This window comes from Salvelinus alpinus, chromosome 2, assembly GCF_045679555.1.
Source record: "Salvelinus alpinus chromosome 2, SLU_Salpinus.1, whole genome shotgun sequence".
NCBI classification, from domain to species: Eukaryota; Metazoa; Chordata; class Actinopteri; order Salmoniformes; family Salmonidae; genus Salvelinus; species Salvelinus alpinus.
In genome coordinates, this window is record NC_092087.1 from 96,432,031 (window position 1) to 96,455,544 (window position 23,514).

At 43.1% G+C, this 23,514-nt stretch overlaps 1 protein-coding gene and 1 long non-coding RNA gene across 2 annotated transcripts in view; both read left to right on the forward strand.

The window, feature by feature from the left end:
- The window catches only part of LOC139568332 (uncharacterized), a 49,103-nt gene that overhangs the window by 15,718 nt on the left and 9,871 nt on the right, over positions 1–23,514 (forward strand). The gene's annotated exons all lie outside the window — the stretch shown is intronic.
- Positions 1,934–19,561, forward strand: LOC139568323 (myosin heavy chain, fast skeletal muscle-like). The gene is made up of 41 exons (XM_071390083.1): positions 1,934–1,956; positions 2,388–2,433; positions 2,565–2,792; positions 3,182–3,328; positions 3,538–3,694; positions 4,054–4,081; positions 4,322–4,430; positions 4,599–4,691; positions 4,867–4,927; positions 5,064–5,162; positions 5,499–5,602; positions 5,982–6,120; positions 6,378–6,496; positions 6,665–6,814; positions 6,909–7,079; positions 7,321–7,624; positions 7,983–8,047; positions 8,141–8,228; positions 8,345–8,462; positions 9,126–9,249; positions 9,694–9,830; positions 10,515–10,770; positions 10,994–11,236; positions 11,577–11,753; positions 11,850–11,995; positions 12,175–12,265; positions 12,604–12,993; positions 13,117–13,243; positions 13,432–13,550; positions 13,970–14,166; positions 14,310–14,493; positions 14,604–14,769; positions 15,079–15,203; positions 15,354–15,662; positions 15,880–16,083; positions 16,241–16,366; positions 16,495–16,665; positions 18,137–18,241; positions 18,335–18,430; positions 18,889–19,020; positions 19,429–19,561. The coding sequence occupies exons 3-41, from the start codon at positions 2,577–2,579 to the stop codon at positions 19,447–19,449; spliced, it is 5,814 nt and encodes a 1,937-aa protein (XP_071246184.1). The 5' UTR covers positions 1,934–1,956; positions 2,388–2,433; positions 2,565–2,576; the 3' UTR covers positions 19,450–19,561.

The window sequence follows — 23,514 nt, forward strand, 5'->3', positions numbered from 1 at the left end:
TTAAGGAGGTTAAAATCTTCCTAGAAGTCACAGAGGGCACACATAGGGACATTCCAAAATGCATGAATTTTTGGCACTTTAGCAAGTCTTTATTTATATTAGAAATCAGAGCATTTCATTTAATATAACAGGCTTTTAAAAGCAATATTGGTGCACAATTTCTACTTAAAATGTCAAAGGGATGCTAAAGGGACTCATATCGACTGTCAAACTCGAGATAAATACACTACATGACCAAAAGTATGTGGACGCCTGCTCGTCAACCATCTCATTCCAAAATCACCGGCACTAATATGGAGTTGGTCTCCCCTTTGCTGCTATAACAGCCTCCACTCTTCTGAGAAGGCTTTCCACTAGATGTTGGAACATTGCTGCTGGGACTTGAAGTTGGGAGATTAGCACTGGCTTGCAGTCGGCGTTCCAATTCATCCCTAAGGTGTTCGATGGGGTTGAGGTCAGGGCTCTGTGCAGGCCAGTCAAGTTCTTCCACACCCATCTCGACAATCCACTTCTGTATGGACCTTGCTTTGTGCACGGGGTCATTGTCATACTAAAACAGGAAAGGGCATTCCCCAAACTGTTGCCACAGCCCGAACCATGAAAAAGAGCCCCAGACCATTATTCCTCCTCCACCAAACTTTACAGTTGGCACTATGCATTCAGGCAGGTAGCGTTCTCCTGGACTCCTCCAAATCCAGATTTGTCCGTCAGACTGACAGATGGTGACGCGTGATTCAACACTCCAGAAAACGCTTTTCCTCCAATGTCGGCAATCTTTACACCACTCCAGCCGACGCTTGGCATTGTGCATGGTGATCTTAGGCTTGTGTGCGGCTACCATGGAAACCCATTTCATGACCTCCTGAAAAAAAGTTATTGTGCTGACGTTGCTTCCAGATGCAGATTGGAACTCGGTGGTGAGTGTTGCAACCGAGGACAGACTATTTTTACACGCTGCAGCACTCAGCAGTCTCGTTCTGTGAGCTTGTGTGGCCTACCACTTTGCGGCTGAGCCGTTGTTGCTCCTAGACATTTCCAATTCACAATAACTGCACTTGTTGACCTGGGCAGCTCTAGCAGGGGAGAAACTTTATGAACGGAGTTGTTGGAAAGGTGGCATCCTATGACGGTGCCACGTTGAAAGTCACTGAGCTCTTCAGTAAGGCCATTCTACTGCCAATGTTTGTCTATGGAGATTGCATGGCTGTGTTCTCCTGTCAGCATTGGATGTGGCTGAAACAGCCGAATGCATTCATTTGAAAGGATGTCCACATACTTGTATGTATATATAATATATTATAATATATATATAATTTAACTACACATTAGATTTAACAGTTTTATGAGCTTTAATTGACAGCCTAAATGTTTATTTTCTAGCCTTTAAATATTAATTTAATATGGTTCCACCAGGGTGATAAATCAAACTGAGCAAAGCACGAGGTAACGGCCATCTACGTCACAAGCATGAGGTGAGGAGACAGTTCAGATGTGTTTACAAGCTAAATAATATAAATAATAGGTGAACATATATATAAAGTTGTTGATGAGGATTAATGCCACTAAAATGGAACTAAATAACGTCAGATTAGATTTAATGAAAACTATTTTAGTTGTAGTGGGGCAACATGGACTCAGTCCATTACAGTATGAGGGTCAGTAGAAGTAACATTGGGATAAATCAAACTTTTGATATTGTCATAATTATTAGTAATGACATCTCTCATTTATGTAAATTCAGAGACAAATATGACACTAAAAAGTAATGTAATGGGAGTGTGGTGTTCCTGGAAGTGGGAGGTGCTAGTGAGACACAGAAATAAACAGGTCTCTCATCCAATCCATGTCCTTTCCCAGAGTGGTCCATAATTAACTTTTGCCTGGTTAGCACTTCCAACCAGATATAAGGAGGCTGAGGCCCCAGCATCCATAAGTCAGATACCTTCTTCCTCTGTGGTAAGACCTCTCCACCTCCTAAGATGTTTACATTTGTCTCATTTTTGTACTCAGCATCTGACAGGTAGCTAACTGCACTGTTTCAATTGACTTCTGCATTTCTCTTGTAAGTTTTGACAATATGCAAACAAGTAGCATTTATTTAAAAATATGTATTTTTTTACTTTGTGTTTTACTTCAAATCTGTAACTTTCATTTACAGTCAAAAGTGGTGCTCCTGCACTTGAAAGGGTGTTCTAGAATGTAACAGGGTTTTCAGGGGTATTTATTTGAATTCCTAACAGACTGTGTAGTAAAGTGAGTTGCCATTAGGAAAATGAAAGTTAGCAGTTGCACCTGTAATTAAATTGGACATGGCTGTAATGCCCCTTCAGGGCTAAATGATAAGGCTTTAGACTTGTGTGTTTTCACAATGCTCTAATGTGTCACAGGGTCCTCCAAGAAGTACACATTCATCTGTAGGAGGGGAAAAAGAAGGTGAGACACGGTTTGTCTTCACATAAAAAGTGATGAGGATATTCTGTGAGAGATACCGCTCACCTAACTCTGTTGACTGGGGAGGAAGCACCACAGAGTCAATAATGTTTCTTGTTTCATCTCTTTCCTAGTTATCCGTCACCATGAGTACGGACGCTGAGATGCAAATCTACGGCAAGGCTGCCATTTACCTCCGTAAATCTGAGAAGGAGAGGATGGAGGCACAAGCCGCACCCTTTGATTCAAAGAACGCCTGCTATGTGGCAGACAAGGTGGAGCTGTACCTTAAGGGTCTGGTCACTGCCAGGGGCGACGGGAAGTCTACTGTAACAGTCACGAAACCTGACGGCAGTAAGGAGGTAAGCCTGATCTGAAAAGTATTCAAATTTGTGCAATTACTCAATTTCTTGAAAAATCATCTAAATGATCAAAAACATTCAACAATTCAAGTTTGTGCAATTACTCTAATTCTCCAATCAAGTAAATATACACATTGGCATTTGCTTTTTTGCAAACAGAATATAACCTTCAAACACATCATTTTTATCGCTGCTATTAAAAAATGACATGGAATGTCTTATGTTGACTAGTCAACAATCACCAGATATGTGTCAGTGGGTGATAACAAATTAGTTGGATTATATGTGTATATGCATTTTTTTACGATTAAACGTGTATTTAATGAGCAAAAAGCATTCAGTCATGTCCACTTTGATCTGCGTGTAATCTACATTTCTGACTGTTTCAGGAAGGAAAAGAGTTCAAAGATGCAGACATCTATGAGATGAACCCCCCTAAGTACGACAAGATTGAGGACATGGCCATGATGACCTACCTGAATGAAGCCTCTGTGTTGTATAACCTCAAAGAGCGTTATGCAGCATGGATGATCTATGTAAGAAACTTGCACATACAAACACACACATACATGAACATAATAAATACACACATACATTACTACATATAAATGAAAGGTAGAAACCAAAACATATCAATACAGTAGACCACATCAGTATACCAAAGTACACCCACATCCTCACATAAATCCAGGTAAAAGTACATCTGACTTTACTAATCCACAAATGTAATTATGCTTTCATCCAGACCTACTCTGGGCTCTTCTGTGCCACGGTGAACCCCTACAAGTGGCTCCCTGTGTACGACGAAGAGGTTGTCAACGCCTACAGAGGGAAGAAGAGGGTGGAGGCTCCACCCCATATCTTCTCCGTCTCTGACAACGCCTTTCAGTTCATGATGATTGGTACGAGATCTCATGGATGGAGGAATGGATGGATGGTTGTGATGGATGGATGGATAGTTGTGATGGATGGATGGATAGTTGTGATGGATGGATGGATAGTTGTGATAAGTGTATATGGATCTTAAAGTCCATAAGTGCTGATGGATGGATGCATCAATGGAAGTTAAAATATACTTCAGACTTCAACTGTTTTCTAACAGTTTGCTGGGAATATCTGATTTTAACAACGCTTTCACTACAATGTCTGATTCACTTGAATGGAATATTTTCCTAAAAACATTTTTTGATGGTGCTATGAATTAAATAATGTCCCCTGAATGTTGCTTGAGTATGATAAGCAATGTGTTTTTTGGTTCCAGATAAGGAGAACCAGTCCATTCTGATTACGTAAGTTGTTTACTAAAATGTCACTTGAGAAAGTGTTTCTATTGTAATAAGTTGGGTCACTTGGTGTGATGAAATACATTACATTATGAATAGATTAGAGCATTAGGCTATGTGTAATAACGAGTCAATGAGTGGAAATATTTGTAACTACGGTGTAATTTTAATGCTATTTCTTAGTGAAAGCAAATTTTAATCTCAAACATGTAACTAAAACCCCTCTTTTTCTGTCATATAAACCAGTGGAGAATCCGGTGCAGGAAAGACTGTCAACACCAAGCGTGTCATCCAGTACTTTGCCACCATTGCAGTGTCTGGTGGCAAGAAGGAAGCAGACCCCAACAAAATGCAGGTAGGTTGTGCTTATGTTTGCCTTTTAATCACATTTCAGTTTGGTTTTCTGAGCAAACTTCTTTTCCAGCTGTGATTCATGTTTCAAGAAATTTGTTCAAGCAAATCGAGCGAAAACAAACTTGAACACTTTTCCAGTTTCTGAGCAACTTGTGTTTGTCTCAATCAGGGGTCTCTTGAGGATCAGATCATTGCAGCTAACCCTCTGCTGGAGTCTTACGGTAATGCCAAGACAGTGAGGAACGACAACTCGTCTCGCTTTGTAAGTATGAAGGCCACACTGTGGAAGTTACCTTATATTGGAAAAATGTATTTCAGTAGTTCCCTATTGTTATATCAACATCTGTCCAACAAACTGTAACATTTAAAGGTGTCTATCAAAGTAAAATGTTAGATTAATTTGTTGGCCTATTTCTAACCCCCATGCTCTACTACAGGGTAAATTCATCAGGATTCACTTCCAAGCTGGTAAACTGGCTAAAGCTGACATTGAAACCTGTGAGTTGGTTTTGATTGTTTCTCAATGCTTTCCTAAATTCAAATACTTTTGGGGGGAGATTATATCATTAAATGTTATCTCATGTTCTCTCTCTCTTTCTCACTCTCCTTGTGTCACTAAAACTTTCTCTCTCAGACCTGCTGGAGAAGTCCAGAGTGTCCTTCCAGCTGCCCGATGAGAGAGGCTACCACATCTTCTTCCAGATGATGACAGGCCACAAACCTGAGATAGTTGGTACGACAAAGTAGAGGTTCAGGGGAAATTATTCCCACCCTCATCCGTGGAACTTGTTAAAAATATTCATAGTCCACACTAATAATACTATTACAATGAGTACATCCACGGTAACAAGGCATCTACACAATTGGAAGGTCTTTGGGAAAAATCTATCAAGTAATGCACTGTGATGCACTAGTCCACAAGTCTCAGTCTCCTCTTTTGATGCTATTTATTATATACTACATGTATTATTGAGTCCATCTACTGAGTAAAGGAGGGAGAGATACTGTAAAGGTAGGACAGCAGAATTCTAAGAGATTTAACTGACAAGCCGTTGTCCATTGTTCACAGAAATGACGCTCATCACCACCAACCCCTACGACTTCCCCATGTGCAGCCAGGGACAGATCACTGTGGCCAGCATCAATGACAATGAAGAGCTGGATGCCACAGATGTGAGTCAAACAAAGGGTTAACCAAACTCTAGATATGGAATGGATAGGACCACCACACACACTGAATGTACTGTGAAATTCCAACTTGGTGGCAGCTGGGAATGTTCATGTATGTTTTTGTTTGATTCTAAATGCCTTGTGTTAGTTAGGCATGTGCCTCAAGGAACTCTTCATGCCTTCCACAAGAGAATACCACTAAGTGCCCTGTGGAACTGTGCTGCCATCTACTAATGTGTTGGCCAAGTGCAATCATGTGGAACAGAGAAGCCAGTCAACTCTATCCATCCCATTTGTTCTGCAGTGAGCAGCACATAACTGTAGTGTAACTGAGCAAACTACCGTTCAGTTCATCTCTGTTGTACTTCCTCTTTAATATCAGGATGCCATTACAGTCCTGGGCTTCACTAATGATGAGAAGCTTGGCATCTACAAGCTGACAGGAGCTGTATTGCACCATGGAAACTTGAAATTCAAGCAGAAGCAGCGTGAGGAGCAGGCTGAGCCAGACGGCACAGAGGGTGAGTCCCACTCATAGATATACAATATGTAGAACATTAGTCCCATTCCCCAACATAGAAATTGAACACCTAAGACAGACAGTGCCACATGAAAGTCAGGCAGGAGATCATTTTTGGAGAACAAATTCCAACCTCCAGAAATGTGGGTGAATCAAAACCTAACCCACAAAGAAGTTAACCAAACTATTTTGTCAGTGTGAAATCAGAAACAAGTGATCTTGTGTCCCTGAGTCTGTTGTTGTTGGTTCTCTCTCCAGTGGCTGATAAAATCGCCTACCTGCTGGGCCTGAACTCAGCTGAGATGTTGAAGGCTCTGTGCTACCCCAGAGTGAAGGTCGGCAACGAGTATGTGACCAAGGGACAGACTGTGGCTCAGGTAAGACTGCAAAACACAGCATCTACCATTTTCTGAGCACCATAATTATCTTGGGGATGAGTGCATTGCTTTTTAAAAATAGTGATGTTGTTTATCCCAAGGTCTTATCACCTTATCATCAGACACGGTCAATAGCTAATGTATTAATTTGAGGTATTATCATTGCAGGTTAACAACTCAGTCAGTGCTCTGGCCAAGTCCATCTATGAGAGGATGTTCTTGTGGATGGTCATCCGTATCAATGAGATGTTGGACACCAAGAATCCAAGGCAGTTCTATATCGGTGTGCTTGACATTGCCGGGTTTGAGATCTTTGATGTGAGTATGAGACCAGAACAAGACACTTAGATGTGATTGAGATGGATTACAGTCTTGTATGATGAAATGATCCCTTTTAAAACTCCATCAACAGTACAACAGCATGGAGCAGCTGTGCATCAACTTCACCAATGAGAAACTGCAACAGTTTTTCAACCACACCATGTTCGTCCTGGAGCAAGAGGAGTACAAGAAGGAGGGAATCGTCTGGGCCTTCATTGACTTCGGCATGGACTTGGCTGCCTGCATTGAGCTTATTGAGAAGGTAAGCTGTCTGTGAGGATTTTAATGGACCATTATAATGGACCTGAACAGCAAAGATCATAGTGAGCCCTGTGTGAGATATTATCACAGTGGTACAACGTATCTGACTGTTGAGAACTCAATATGTTTCCTATTATGTTCCCCGAAATTAATCTAATCCTATAATAGCATGTTCACCAAATGAATAAATGTGCTGCTAAAGGGAAATATCACTAATTTGATGTACATCTCTTTTCGTAAAGCCATTAGGCATCTTCTCCATCCTTGAAGAGGAGTGCATGTTCCCCAAGTCTTCAGACACCACCTTCAAGGACAAGCTGTACGCCCAGCATCTTGGCAAAACAAAGTCGTTTGAGAAGCCCAAGCCTGCCAAAGGCAAGCAAGAGGCCCACTTCTCCCTGGTGCATTACGCCGGTACTGTGGACTACAACATCACTGGCTGGCTGGAGAAGAACAAGGATCCCCTGAATGACTCAGTTTGTCAGCTGTATGGGAAGTCCCCAGTCAAAATTCTGGCTGCCCTGTATCCCCCTCCCCCTCCTGAGGGTAAGACTAGCATCACGTCACAATATTTAACTAAATACAAGTTATAACTCAGACCCAAATGTTCTTTAAAGCCTTTCAATGTATCACAATTTCTCAGGGTTAATCTCTGGGATGATTTACTCACACACTCGGTTAAATTAATAAAACAATAGCTGTTATTCTACACAATCTCACTGGCAGCATTTGCCTCTAGATACGTGTGAAGTTAACCAGAGATTCTCTGGTTTATAATTAGTGTGCTTGCTGAAGACAAGACCACTCTAGATTTCTTACATACTATTATTATTATTCTATTTCTTCCACCCGCTCTAGGAAATGTACCTTTCTAGTTATCTTTTACTTTTCCCCATTTTAACAGATAAAGCCAAGAAAGGAGGCAAGAAGAAGGGTGGTTCCATGCAGACTGTGTCCTCCCAGTTCAGGGTGAGCTTTTGAAATCTGTATATTCAGTCCATCAAAAGGTGCATTGATTATCATGAATGATGTCTGAGAAAATGGTTTGTAACCCTTTTACAGGAGAACTTACATAAGCTGATGACCAACTTGAGGAGCACTCATCCTCACTTTGTGCGCTGCCTGATCCCCAACGAGTCAAAGACTCCAGGTACAAGAAATATTGAGTTAAATATGTCATCTTATCAGTACAGTATCAGTAACCTTAACAATCCCAATCTTTAACCTGTTTATGAGAATTAAAAGAGACTTGTTTTGTTTTACCAGGTCTGATGGAGAACTTCCTGGTTATCCACCAGCTCAGGTGTAATGGTGTACTGGAGGGTATCAGGATCTGCAGAAAGGGCTTCCCCAGCAGAATCCTCTATGCTGACTTCAAGCAGAGGTACACACGCACACGCACACACAGAAATGATTGGCACTCTTGATAAAGATGAGCAGAAAAGACTGTATCAAATAACACTGATACTGAGCTATATTGTATGGTCAAACATTTCTGAAAATTATATTATTTTATACTCAGAGAAAGAGATTTTGTTCAACAATTCACATTTTATTTTAAGATAAGGTTCATCATGATTGGCACCCCTGTTTTCAATACGAGGACAATGGTACTGAGTCTTTTTCTAGAATGTTGTATGAGACTGAAGATCACAATGGGAGGGATCTCCTTACCACACTTACCCCCCCCCCCCCAGCCTCCTAGCTGAGGCAACCAGGTTTTTGGCTAAAATGTCATGGTACTGGGTAAAGTTCATGATGCCGTTGACCTTAACGAGGGACCCCGGATCAGTTGACGTAAAGGAGCCCCATAACATCAAAGCTCCACCATCATATTTTACAGTAGGTATGGGGTTATTTTTTTCATACACATTCTTTCCGATGCCAAAAAGCATTTTTACCGGACAATATAGCTCAGTATTTGTGTTATTCATTTTAGACAGTCTATTTTGTTCATCTTTATCAAGGGTGCCGATCATTATGAACCTCACTGTCTAACCAACCAACATATTACAACTTGACATGTTAAAAATATCTCCTCATTCAGGTACAAAGTACTGAATGCCAGTGTCATCCCTGAGGGCCAATTCATGGACAACAAGAAGGCTTCTGAGAAGCTGCTTGGGTCCATTGATGTGAATCACGAGGATTACAAGTTTGGACACACCAAGGTCAGTCAAAACCCCACAGTAAAAGCTGACAACAAAACACAACTTGAATAATAATTTAAACCCGTACCATATAAAATCTCTCCAGTTGATCTATCCATCCTTTTGTTCTTTCTTCTTCATTTAACTAATGGAAAAGGTGGAAAAACCTTGTAGTGTTTTTCTTCAAAGTCATTCATCACAAGTATAGAAGAGAAACTAAACTCATTATCATGTACATTGTGTTAGAGTGGTATGGCTGCAGTTATCTGTATCTGTATACATTATTAATCTACAACTGTACAATAACTAACAACTTAGAAACAACCTATCCCATGGTATGTTTGTAACCGTTGCAGAGTTAATGTTGTTTAAATCAATCTAGTGGTGTTGTTCCCCTCTTTTGATTCAACCCTTTCTATCTGTCACCATCTGTGGTTCCATTGACCATGTTAACCTGTGTCTCAGGTGTTCTTCAAAGCCGGTCTGCTGGGTGTCCTGGAGGAGATGAGAGATGAGAAGCTGGCCACTCTGGTCGGCATGGTCCAGGCTCTCAGCCGTGGATTCCTCATGAGGAGAGAGTTTAGCAAGATGATGGAGAGGAGGTGAGGAATAGTAGACATCTTGGCAAAGCTTTCTGTCAACCACCTGTATCTAATGCATTATGATTACATACTGTACATGCTGTGAGTTGTTCAGAATGAGAAAGTACATCTTATAATGGTCTACTAAAGCTTTTGGGTTCATTCATTTAGTCCAGAAATGGATGTAGCAACTAAGGATTCTAGCTTTATAGCTGCAGTTTGGGATTGGGCTGTTCAATTGTCATTTAAATGTGTGGTATATACCCATTTATTCTTGAAGAGTATAAAATGTCTCATGAGCTTTGCATGACTGTCAGTCCTTGCATCTAGACCGCTGCCTATGAATTTAAGGAGGGTTTACATTTCCCAAGCCCCCTTCCTCAGCTGTAAACAAACAGTAGTGGGGGTTCCATTTTGTTATTATTCGACGCCCAGAATGTAGCTTTATGAAACATCCCACTGGTCATTTCCATGTATTTTCAACCCCAAAATTAAATGTGATGACATTGAAACAACCTGCATTTTAAAAGAGTTATCAATGTAGGGAATTGTCTTTTTTTCACTCCACTTTTAACTTAAATCCAATAACATGGTGACATTTTTGTTGTTTTCACATTGAATTCACATTAGACCAAATGTAAATCAAAAATAGACGTTGAACTGGGATGTCACTCACCATGCCACTCTGTCCTTTCTGTTGAACAGAGAGTCTATCTTCGCCATCCAGTACAACATCCGCTCATTCATGAATGTGAAAACCTGGCCATGGATGAAGTTGTACTTCAAGATCAAGCCCCTGCTGCAGAGCGCTGAGACTGAGAAGGAGCTGGCCAACATGAAGGAGAACTATGAGAAGATGAAGACAGACCTGGCCAAGGCTCTGTCCACAAAGAAGCAAATGGAGGAGAAGTTGGTGGCCCTGATGCAGGAGAAGAACGACCTGTCGCTCCAAGTCGCATCTGTGAGTCAGCAACGACCTTCATAAAGGCACATTTACATAGACATAAATACACACACACACATATAAACACACTGTAAAGGATGTGGCTAACTCACACATTTTTATTACCCATGTTATATATTTCATGAATGTCTATTGATTTGCTCTGACCTCTTTGACTAAAGTGTATATTTTGATACACAAAGTCAGGCCTCTGATTTTGTTGCTCCTGTACTGAAAACAGGAAGGAGAGAGTCTGAACGATGCTGAGGAAAGGTGCGAGGGGCTCATCAAGAGCAAGATCCAGCAGGAGGCCAAACTCAAAGAGACGACTGAGAGGCTGGAGGATGAGGAGGAGATCAATGCTGAGTTGACTGCCAAGAAGAGGAAGCTGGAGGATGAGTGCTCTGAGCTGAAGAAGGACATTGATGACCTGGAGCTCACCCTGGCCAAAGTGGAGAAGGAGAAGCATGCCACTGAAAACAAGGTCTTGTGTCTTACCATAGACAGTCTAACCAAACAATAATCAACTCAAAACATAGCTTAACAGAAATGGAAATCAAGTTGTATTATGGGTGCAGGAAATATTATGACACAATAGTAGAACTTCAGCACTCCCCACAGTCATTGCATGTTCTGCTCCCCCTCATTTATGACTTCCATTCAGTACACTGGCATGGTGAACACTGCCATCTAGTGTTGAATCTATAGTGCAGAAATTGTTGATGCAGTTCTAATCTAAATGAAATGAATGCGATATATAAGAAACTAAATCTCCCCTTTATGGTGAAGTGACAGACTAATAATTTCGTTGTGGCCATTTACAGGTTAAAAACCTGACAGAGGAGATGGCGTCTATGGATGAGAGTGTTGCCAAGCTGACCAAGGAGAAGAAAGCCCTCCAAGAGGCCCACCAGCAGACACTGGATGACCTGCAGGCAGAGGAGGACAAAGTCAACACTCTGACCAAGGCCAAGACCAAGCTGGAACAGCAAGTGGACGACGTGAGTGGAGTTTGACATTTTGGCCATGATAGTATGTAAGATGATATTATCTTCAGTTGTTTAGATTTGAACAATATATGTGTTTTTATCTTATAGCTTGAGGGTTCTCTGGAGCAAGAGAAGAAGCTCCGTATGGACCTTGAGAGATCCAAGAGAAAGCTGGAGGGAGATCTGAAACTGGCCCAAGAGTCCATAATGGACCTGGAGAATGACAAGCAGCAAGCTGATGAGAAAATCAAGAAGTAAACACAAACAAATGACTACAGTATTTCCTGCTATAAATGTTGTTCTTGACAAATTCTTGTAATAAGGAATTAACACTTGCATGGTATTCTTAAAAGCGAGGTAAATGGTATGATTCTCTCCCTTTACACTATCAAACAAAAACTAACTCTGCAATCGACCTATTTGTGTTTCTTAGGAAGGAGTTTGAGACCACCCAGCTCCTCAGCAAGGTTGAGGATGAGCAGTCTCTGGGAGCTCAGCTGCAGAAGAAGATCAAGGAACTCCAGGTACAGTACAGGATATAAGCTCCAGTACAGAAAAGCACAGACTTGAATAATTTCCTGAAAAACGTTGTTCTGGTAGCACACATTTTTCCGGGTGGCTTCTGATGGCTGAGTAGGTTGGAAGATGGTGGTTCTTGTTGGTGATTCTAACCGTTGTAAAGATGGTGCTTCTTACCATTGTGGGTTTGGCTCCTGCATGGGACACTGTCTACAGAATATATAACTGGCTTTGTATTAAAACACATTTATGCTAAATATACATACTATTATAATTTTGTGAGGTTCAATTGTTTCAACTGTATTGTAGTGTTCATCCCCCCTGCTCCTGCCCCCTGTTCTAGGCCCGTATTGAGGAGCTGGAGGAGGAAATTGAGGCTGAGCGTGCTGCCAGGGCTAAGGTTGAGAAGCAGAGGGCCGATCTCTCCAGGGAACTTGAGGAGATCAGCGAGAGGCTGGAGGAGGCCGGAGGCGCCACTGCTGCTCAGATTGAGATGAACAAGAAGCGTGAGGCTGAGTTCCAGAAGCTGCGTCGTGATCTTGAAGAGTCCACCCTGCAGCATGAGGCCACAGCCGCCGCTCTGCGCAAGAAGCAGGCCGACAGTGTGGCTGAGCTTGGGGAGCAGATCGACAACCTGCAGCGCGTCAAGCAGAAGCTGGAGAAGGAGAAGAGCGAGTACAAGATGGAGATTGATGACCTCTCTAGCAACATGGAGGCCGTCGCCAAGGCTAAGGTGAGTAGTGATGTTTTGGTAAAGCAGTGTTGAGGAGGGTCAACTACATTACCGTTCAAGTGAACAGAAGTTGACAGGAGTCACATGTATATAAAGTAATGATGGTACATGTTTCACTAACAGGGAAATCTGGAGAAGATATGCCGTACTCTTGAGGACCAGCTGAGCGAGCTCAAGACTAAGAATGATGAGAATGTTCGCCAGGTCAACGACATCAGCGGACAGAGAGCCAGACTCCTGACAGAAAATGGTACCATCAACAATGAAAAACAAGCCAATGCCTTCCTTCAGTAAAACAGAATAATGTGCTGGGGGCTGTATCCACACAGTTTATACTGCACAATTCACCACCTAACATTGCCCTACGATACCTCAAAATACATTTTCAATCCAAGAGAACAGAGACCCAATTAACAAGATGTCTCTCTGTCCCTGCAGGTGAGTTTGGTCGCCAGCTGGAGGAGAAGGAAGCCCTGGTGTCTCAGCTGACCAGAGGAAAACAGGCCTTCACCCAGCAGGTGGAGGAGCTGAAGAGGGCGATTGAGGAGGAGGTCAAGGTAAGGGACCCAAAATGGACTCCACGTCCACAGAGTTTAGAGCTATATCTTCATATAGACGGTGACTACGCCACCCTCTGAGAATTCTACTGTCTCACCACCCTCTGAGACTTCTACTGTCTCACCACCCTCAGAGACTTCTACTCTCTCTCCACCCTCAGAGACTTCTACTGTCTCTCAACCCTCAGAGACTTCTACTCTCTCTCAACCCTCAGAGACTTCTACTGTCTCTCCACCCTCAGAGACTTCTACTGTCTCTCCACCCTCAGAGACTTCTACTCTCTCTCAACCCTCAGAGACTTCTACTGTCTCTCCACCCTCAGAGACTTCTACTGTCTCTCAACCCTCAGAGACTTTTTCCCATAATTTGTTTGACTATCTCGCTAATCATTCTTTGTCTTTCTCTTTCTTTCTCACAGGCTAAAAACGCACTGGCCCACGGTGTCCAGTCTGCCCGCCATGACTGTGATCTCCTGAGGGAGCAGTTTGAGGAGGAGCAGGAGGCCAAGGCAGAGCTGCAACGCGGCATGTCCAAGGCCAACAGTGAGGTGGCTCAGTGGAGGACTAAGTATGAAACTGATGCCATCCAGCGCACAGAGGAGCTGGAGGAGGCCAAGTGAGTCGCACTCAACAGAAAAATCTCAGATATGGTGTGGATGGTGAGGGTGGTAGGGGCTCTGAGAAAATGTTACATCAATATGTATTGTTTGTCAAAATTTTAAAAATTACACCACAAAACCACCCTCTGTTGTCCAATAGGAAGAAGCTGGCCCAGCGTCTTCAGGATGCTGAGGAGACCATTGAGGCGACCAACTCCAAGTGTGCCTCCCTGGAGAAGACCAAGCAGAGGCTGCAGGGAGAGGTGGAGGACCTCATGATTGATGTTGAGAGAGCCAACGCATTGGCCGCCAACCTCGACAAGAAGCAGAGGAACTTTGACAAGGTGAAAATGAATAAACCTATCTTTTTTATCAATTGTATAATTGTTGTATATTTCTAATTTAAAATCTCTTCATCTTCGACTTCTAATGAAAATCCCATGGATTCTCCTAGGTTCTGGCAGAGTGGAAGCAGAAGTATGAGGAGGGCCAGGCTGAGCTGGAAGGAGCTCAGAAGGAGGCTCGCTCTATGAGCACTGAACTCTTCAAGATGAAGAACTCCTACGAGGAGGCTCTGGATCATCTGGAGACTCTGAAGAGAGAGAACAAGAACCTGCAACGTGAGCATTTGGCAGCAGTTCTATTTGGATCATGTTTGACTAGTGTTTTGAAAATGGAGGGAACTGCAATCATCACCATTAATATTACACCATTTCAGAAATGTCATGTTCTGCATAATTTGTATATATTGTTTTACTTGTAGACAGTATTCCTTTGAATATTCCAAATGGTAGGCAATTATATTTGCAAGGTGCTATGAGGTAATGTTAATTAATGAAGTGTTAATATGATTCAATTCAAATTCGGCGCACTGGCATATCCACTGAAAATCCACCAAGTCTATACTGCTCCTGTGTGTGTGTGTGCAGAGGAGATCTCTGACCTGACTGAGCAGATCGGAGAGACTGGCAAGAGCATCCATGAGCTAGAGAAGGCCAAGAAGACCGTGGAGACAGAGAAGTCTGAGATCCAGACCGCTCTGGAGGAGGCTGAGGTACAAACTACAGCTGTTTGATGGGGAAAGCAGCCAAAGCCAGCTACAGTCTAATGATCCCTGTATTGGAATTTATTGTAGTCATATATATTTAATTCCTACATCCAAATGTATTGAATACAATTGGCCTGACTGCTTCTGTTTGTCCAGGGAACACTGGAGCACGAGGAATCAAAGATTCTGCGTGTGCAGCTGGAACTGAACCAGATCAAGGGTGAGGTGGACAGGAAGATCGCTGAGAAGGACGAGGAGATGGAGCAGATCAAGAGGAACAGCCAGAGGGTGGTTGACTCCATGCAGAGCACCCTGGACTCTGAGGTCAGGAGCAGGAATGATGCCCTGAGGGTGAAGAAGAAGATGGAGGGAGACCTGAACGAGATGGAGATCCAGCTGAGCCACTCCAACAGGCAGGCCGCTGAGGCCCAGAAACAGCTGAGGAATGTCCAGGGACAGCTCAAGGTAAAGGGACTGGGACATCAGGCTCAAAAACCTGAACATGGAGAGGGATTTGTTTTGAAATCTGTAGAAAATAATAGAACAGAGGATTTGAATAGAGTGGTTTATGTACTAAAGGTAGCGATACTGGGGAAATTCTTACCAAAGAACATTTCTATCACTGATCCTATCACCTCTACTTCCACATGTCCTAATGAACGTATGTCATTGTGAACCCCAGGATGCCCAATTGCACCTTGATGACGCCGTCCGTGTCGCAGAAGACATGAAGGAGCAGGCAGCCATGGTGGAGCGCAGAAACGGTCTGATGGTGGCTGAAATCGAGGAACTGAGAGTTGCTCTGGAGCAGACAGAGCGAGGCCGCAAAGTGGCTGAGACTGAGCTGGTAGACGCCAGCGAGCGCGTTGGCCTGCTGCACTCCCAGGTATGGGTCAAAAGCCATTTCTAATGAAACTCAACCAGGCATACAATTTAAACACGCCTGGAATTTGACCGTGCTTGCCTTAGATTTTCATAATTTCAGTCTTGTGCCTTGCAAGTTCTCTTGAGAGTCAAACAAATCATCTTGTTTACTCCTTCAGAACACCAGCCTTCTGAACACCAAGAAGAAGCTGGAGACTGACCTGGTGCAGGTGCAGGGAGAGGTGGACGACATCGTCCAGGAGGCCAGGAATGCAGAGGAGAAGGCCAAGAAGGCAATCACTGACGTGAGTCCTTGAATTACATCAACTTGATTTGTCCCCAAGTGCCAATGGTAGCAGGGCTGGTTAAGAACAACAAAGATCTGAGGGGGACGTTATGATTGGTGCATAAATTAAACAAACTATTATTCTAGGCGGCCATGATGGCTGAGGAGCTGAAGAAGGAGCAGGACACCAGTTCTCACCTGGAGAGGATGAAGAAGAACCTTGAGGTCACAGTCAAGGACCTGCAGCACCGCCTGGATGAGGCTGAGAATCTGGCCATGAAGGGAGGCAAGAAGCAGCTCCAGAAACTGGAGTCCAGGGTGAGTTACCAGCAGGGTCGATTAGGGTGGATTGAAAGACTGATTGCTGGAAATGTATTTGATCATATAAAAATACACAGGAGCATTGTTTAGTGACTTGTTCACCTAGATCAGGGGTTCCCAAAATTCTTTGCATCGGGGACCACCCCTTTTGTGATAGCGAATTCATCAGGGACGCCCTTCATAACATCAGAACACAACTCCTACTTTAAAGTGAGATAAAAATAGCATCCATGCAGATTTCCTATGACATCTTCAGTGCATGACTGGACTAATCAAGTCTCGGCCCTGGGAAATAACATTTTTAAGTCCCCCCCTCTTTGCATCAGAGAAAATGTTGCTGTAAAGGTAATTTCCTGTCATTCTACACATTTAGCCTTTGGGCAAAAATAACATGTTGCAGTTTTAAAGCTTAAATTACAGTGAATTTATGATCATAACAAAACAAATTATAATAATTTTACACTTATTTAGTGGAGTTTATCCAAGACCTTTAAATAAATTAAAATGTATTCATCTAGTTGCTTCATTCAGGCTTAAACTGTTGTCTCAGCAAACTTCTTCTAATCTGCCATTTCATTCATAATAATAACAATTCACAATAAATATCAACACAGAATATAATATACATTCATCGAATTAATGTCATAGTAATAATTTCTCTCTCTTTCGTCATGTCTCATTCACTGGCCGTTGCTAGGGAAGCTAGCGTTGCTATGCTGGGCTACCAGCTAGCAGGCTAATGGCTGAATTAGCTTGTAGGCTAGCGGACGTTAATAAGTTCATAAAACCTAAAAACACAACATAACATCTCAACAAACATATGTACATACTCCAGAAACATTACCGTCTTGAATATTGTGATTTTACACTCGCTTACCTTCAAAATAAAGATATAAAAATGTATTTATGTCGGTGCTTCTGTCTTGCTGTTGACTCAAATGGCGAACTTCTCTCAACTGCCATGCGCGAGCCCCAAAATAGAAGGAATTAAAACATGCGAGTGGCGGCCTCTAGTCACCTTACTGGTACTGCACCATACACCACTAAACGCATGACAACATGGATAGTCATGTTACTAATACAAGAAGAATTGAGTTGTGAGCCTCCCAGACCCGTTGTTCATCTAAGAGTTAATAACATAAATTGTGGATGAATAATATTACATTGTACTGTATTGCACCCTCTAAACGTTTTCCAAAGATCACTGGCTGTTTAATCTGTTCTAGCTAGAAATATACATAAACAAATTTAAATGTAAATTCCACTTTGAGAACCACTGACCAAGATAATGAAAAGTTGTTGTTATTATTACAGACCCCTTCAATAAATGTTTTAAAAGAGTACATAGGAACATATGACAATTGTGCCCCCTTGACTGGGTTGAAGACTATACCTCTGTTTTACAAATATTTGTTACGTCTGATTTCACGACCTCCAACAAACTCCTACGTTTATTTCTTCCACAAAGGTGCGTGAGCTCGAGACTGAGGTGGAGGCAGAGCAGAGAAGAGGTGTAGACGCGGTCAAGGGAGTCCGCAAGTATGAGCGCAGAGTCAAGGAGCTCACTTACCAGGTAAGAGAAAGTGCATTCTTTATACACTTGACACTAACACAGACAGGTTTGTGTATAAAACTATACTGACAATGATTTTATCTTCTCCCACAGACTGAGGAGGATAAGAAGAACGTTGGCAGACTTCAGGACCTGGTAGATAAGCTGCAGATGAAAGTGAAGGCCTACAAGAGGAATTCTGAGGAAGCAGTAAGTCACATACTGAGTCAAATACTCTGAATGCAGAAATTCAAAAAAATAAAATGTTTATCCCTAGTAAACATTACAATACTTAATATCCATACAATGTAGTTTGAAGTAAGTGTTGCTACAGCACACCAGTCAACAACGACAATTGATAGTGCAAGTAATTGCTGATGAAATTGTACACATTTCTGAGTGCCTCCTATGTGTTACCAACTTAAAGAAGAGAGTTTGAATATTAATTAGCTGGTCAAGTGATCGTGCTGGAGGCAGTGGTTTGATCCCACATTTTGCCACTCACTTTCTCTGCTGTATCATCTAGCTCCCTGTATACATTGTTATCCTAAATCTGTCTTTTTTGTATAAAAAAAAAAAAAACGTTGAAAACAGAATATTAATTTGCTACCTGAAGCTTCAAACTTTAAATGCTGATGTTCTGCTCTCCCTCTCTTCTCCTCATCCAGGAGGAAGCAGCCAATAGCCATATGTCTAAGTTCAGGAAGGTTCAGCATGAGCTGGAGGAGGCTGAGGAGCGTGCTGACATCGCTGAGACTCAGGTCAACAAGCTCAGAGCCAAGACCCGTGACTCTGGAAAGGTACAGAACTGCTTCTAAACCTGAACCTGACTCATGTTCAGATATGACCACATTATCACCACCTATGAATCAGTCTTCACAGAGGTCAATACAGACATTTTACACTCAACTGTATTTAAGATCACCACATCAGCACATTTCAGGAAGGGCAAAAAAAGAAAGGTTAATTCTGTTGGTACTTCAAAATTGAAAATCCAAGCTGAGCACTGAGCACTAAATGCTTGATATATTATATTCTATCCAAGTCTATCCGTATATTTACCATGTTCATTGTTATTACTGATACATTATATTCTATCCATATATTTATCATGTTCATTATTTTTACTGATCCATTATAGTCTATCCATATATTTATCATGTTCATTATTATTACTGATCCATTATATTATTTATTTCTTCTTACAGGGAAAAGAAGTTGCTGAATAAACAAAACCAAAGTATTGAAGATCAAAGTCTTACCATTTTCCTGTGTTTCATAAAATATGATTTTCAGGGTGAAATGTTGAGCGTTGATTAAAAACATGTAGATCTACATACATACATTGTGACTGTGGACTTATTACTCAGCAAACAGATTTTTAATACCATAAAATATTGTACTTTAACTAATGGAGCAATTTGGGATTCCAAATTCAACAAAGCAGACACCCCAGCAAAGCGGTAACTTTTCTTGGTAAACATCTGAGGGATGAGGCTAGGGAAATGTAACCACTATCAAATTCTCAGACTGAGCTATGGATGTAAGGACTGACCATCCATAACATAAAAATTATAGTTTTAACTCTTTACACTCTTTACATTGGAATTGTAGGGATATTCTCAGAACTATGTTCTCAGAAAACAACAAACCAGAGCTTTGCCTCTCCCCCCCCCCCCCCACCCACCTTTATTTAACCAGTTAGGCTAGTTGAGAACAAGTTCCCATTTACAACTGCGACCTGGCCAAGATAAAGCAAAGCAGTTCGACACGTACACAGAGTTACACATGGAATAAACAAACATACATATAATACAGGAGAAAAACGTCTATATACAAATGAGGTAAGTTAAGGGAGGTAAGGCAATAAATAGGCCATAGTGGCGAGGTAATTACGATATAGCAATTAAACACTGGAGTGATAGATGTGCAGAAGATGAATGTGCAAGTAGAGATACTGGGGTGCAAAGGAGCAAAATAAATAAATAAATACAGTATGGGGATGAGGTAGTTGGATGGGCTATTTACAGATGGGCTATGCACAGGTGCAATGATCTGTGAGCTGCTCTGGCAGCTGGTGCTTGAAGTTAGTGAGGGAGATATGAGTCTCCGGCTTCAATGATTTTTGCAGTTCGTTCCAGTCATTGGCAACAGAGAACTGTAAGGAAAGGCGGCCAAAGGAAGAATTGGCTTTGGGGGGTGACCAGTGAAATATACCTGCTGAAGCGCGTGCTACGGGTGGGTGCTGCTATGGTGACCAGTGAGCTGAGATAAGGCGGGGCTTAACCTAGCAAATACTTGTAGATGACCTGGAGCCAGTGGGTTTGGCGACGAGTATGAAGCGAGGGCCAGCCAACGAGAGCATACAGGTCGCAGTGGTGGGTAGTATATGGGGCTTTGGTGACAAAACGGATGGCACTGTGATAGACTGCATCCAATTTGTTGAGTAGAGTGTTGGAGGCTATTTTGTAAATGACATCGCCGAAGTCGAGGATCGGTAGGATGGTCAGTTTTGCTAGGGTATGTTTGTCAGTATGAGTGAAGGATGCTTTGTTGCGAAATAGGAAGCCGATTCCAGATTTAATTTTGGATTGGAGATGCTTAATGTGGGTCTAGAAGGAGAGTTTAGAGTCTAGCCAGACACCTAGGTATTTGTAGTTGTCCACATATTCTAAGTCAGAACCATCCAGTGTAGTGATGCTGGCGGGCAGGAGCGGGCACTGTTCGGTTGAAGAGCATGCATTTAGTTTTACTTGCATTTAAGAGCAGTTGGAGGCCACAGAAGGAGAGTTGCATGGCATTGAAGCTGGTCTGGAGGTGGGTTAACACAGTGTCCAAAGAAGGGCCAGAAGTATACAGAATGGTGTCATCTGCGTAGAGGTTGATCAGAGAATCACCAGCAGCAAGAGCGACATCATTGATGTATACAGAGAAGAGAGTCGACCCGAGAGTTGAACCCTGTGGCATCCCCATAGACACTGCCAGAGGTCCGGACAAAAGGCCCTCCGATTTGACACACTGAACTCTATCAGAGAAATACTTGGTGAACCAGGCGAGGCAATCATTTGAGAAACCAAGGCCGTTGATTCTGCCGATAAGAATGTGGTGATTGACAGAGTCGAAAGCATTGGTTAGATCGATGAATACAGCTGCACAGTATTGTCTCTTATCGATGGCGGTTATGATATTGTTTAGGACCTTGAACGTGGCTGAGGTGCACCCATGACCAGCTCGGAAACCAGATTGCATAGCGGAGAAGGTACGGTGTGATTCAAAATGGTCGGTGATCTGTTTGTTAACTTGGCTTTCGAAGACCTTAGAAAGGCAGGGTAGGATAGATATAGGTCTGTGGCAGTTTGGGTCTAGAGTGTCTACCCCTTTGAAGAGGGGAGTGACCGCAGCAGCTTTCCAATCTTTGGGGATCTCAAACGATACGAAAGAGAGGTTGAACAGGCTAGTAGTAGGGGTTGCAACAATTTCGGCAGATCATTTTAGAAAGAGAGGGTCCAGATAGTCTAACTCAGCTGATGTAGGGGTCCAGATTTTGCAGCTCTTTCAGAACATCAGCTATCTGGATTTGGGTGAAGGAGAAATGGGGGAGGCTTGGGCAAGTTGCTGTGGGGGGTACAGGGCAGTTGACCGGGGTAGGGGTAGCCAGGTGGAAAGCATGGCCAGCCGTAGAAAAATGCTTATTGAAATTCTCAATTATCGTGGCTTTATCGGTGGTGACAGTGTTTCCTAGCCTCAGTGCAGTGGGCAGGTGGGAGGAGGTGCTCTTACTCTCCATGGACTAGGACTAGGCTAGTGATACATTTATTACATCAATTTTCCCATTATTAAAGTGTTAGTGATGGCTGTTTAACAGTCTGATGGCCTTGAGATAGAAGCTGTTTTTCAGTCTCTCGATCCCCCCTTTGATGCTCCTGTACTGACCTCGCCTTCTGGATGATAGCGGGGTGAACAGGCAGTGGCTCGGGTGGTGGTGTCCTTGATGATCTTTTTGGCCTTCCTGTGACATCGGGTGCTGTAGGTGTCCTGGAGGGCAGGTAGTTTGCTCCCGGTGATGCATTGTGCAGACCTCACTACCCTCTGGAGAGCCTTACGGTTGTGGGCGGAGCAGTTGCCTTCCCAGGCGGTGATACAGCCCGAAAGGACGCTCTCGATTGTGCATCTGTAAAAGTTTGTGAGTGTTTTTGGTGACAAGCCGAATTTCTTCAGCCTCCTGAGGTTGAAGAGGCGCTGCTGCGCTTTCTTCACCACGCTGTCTGTGTGGTTGGACCATTTCAGTTTGTCCGTGATGTGTACGCCGAGGAACTTAAAACTTTCCACCCTCTCCACTACTGTACCGTCGATGTGGATAGGGGGCTGCTCCCTCTGCTGTTTCCTGAAGTCCACGATCATCTCCTTTGTTTTGTTGACATTGAGTGTGAGGTTATTTTCCTGACACCACACTCCGAGGGCCCTCACCTCCTCCCTGTAGGCCGTCTCGCCGTTGTTGGTAATCAAGACTACCACTGTAGTGTCGTCTGCAAACTTGATGATTGAGATGGCGGCGTGCATGGCCACGCAGTCATGGGTGAACAGGGAGTACAGGAGAGGGCTGAGAACGCACCCTTGTGGGGCCCCAGTGTTGAGGATCAGCGGGGTGGAGATGTTGTTACCTACCCTCACCACCTGGGGGCGGCCCGGCAGGAAAACCAGGACCCTGTTGCACAGGGCGGGGTCGAGACCCAGGGTCTCGAGCTTAATGACGAGTTTGGAGAGTACTATGGTGTTAAATGCTGAGCTGTAGTCGATGAACAACATTCTTACATAGGTATTCCTCTTGTCCAGATGGGTTAGGGCAGTGTGATTGCGATTGCGTCATCTGTGGACCTATTGGGGCGGTAAGCAAATTGGAGTGGGTCTAGGGTGTCAGGTAGGGTGGAGGTGATATGGTTCTTGACTAGTCTCTCAAAGCACTTCATGATGACAGAAGAGAGTGCTACGGGGCAGTAGTCATTTAGCTCAGTTACCTTAGCTTTCTTGGGAACAGGAACAATGGTGGCCCTCTTGAAGCATGTGGGAACAGCAGACTGGGATAAGAATTGATTGAATATGTCCGTAAACACACCAGTCAGCTGGTCTGCGCATGCTCTGAGGACGCGGCTGGGGATGCCGTCTGGGCCTGCAGCCTTGCAAGGGTTAACACGTTTAAATGTTTTACTCACGTTGCCTGCAGTGAAGGAGAGCCCGCAGGTTTTGGTAGCGGGCCGTGTCAGTGGCACTGTATTGTCCACAAAGCGAGCAAAGAA

Excerpts from the sequence above, each read along its gene's own strand:
- LOC139568323 (XM_071390083.1), top strand. The coding sequence starts at position 2,577 with ATGAGTACGGACGCTGAGATGCAAATCTACGGCAAGGCTGCCATTTAC. Across the intron at positions 12,994-13,116 it reads AGGCCGTCGCCAAGGCTAAG|GGAAATCTGGAGAAGATATG; the intron begins GTGAGTAGTGAT and ends TTTCACTAACAG. Across the intron at positions 15,204-15,353 it reads CCGCTCTGGAGGAGGCTGAG|GGAACACTGGAGCACGAGGA; the intron begins GTACAAACTACA and ends CTGTTTGTCCAG.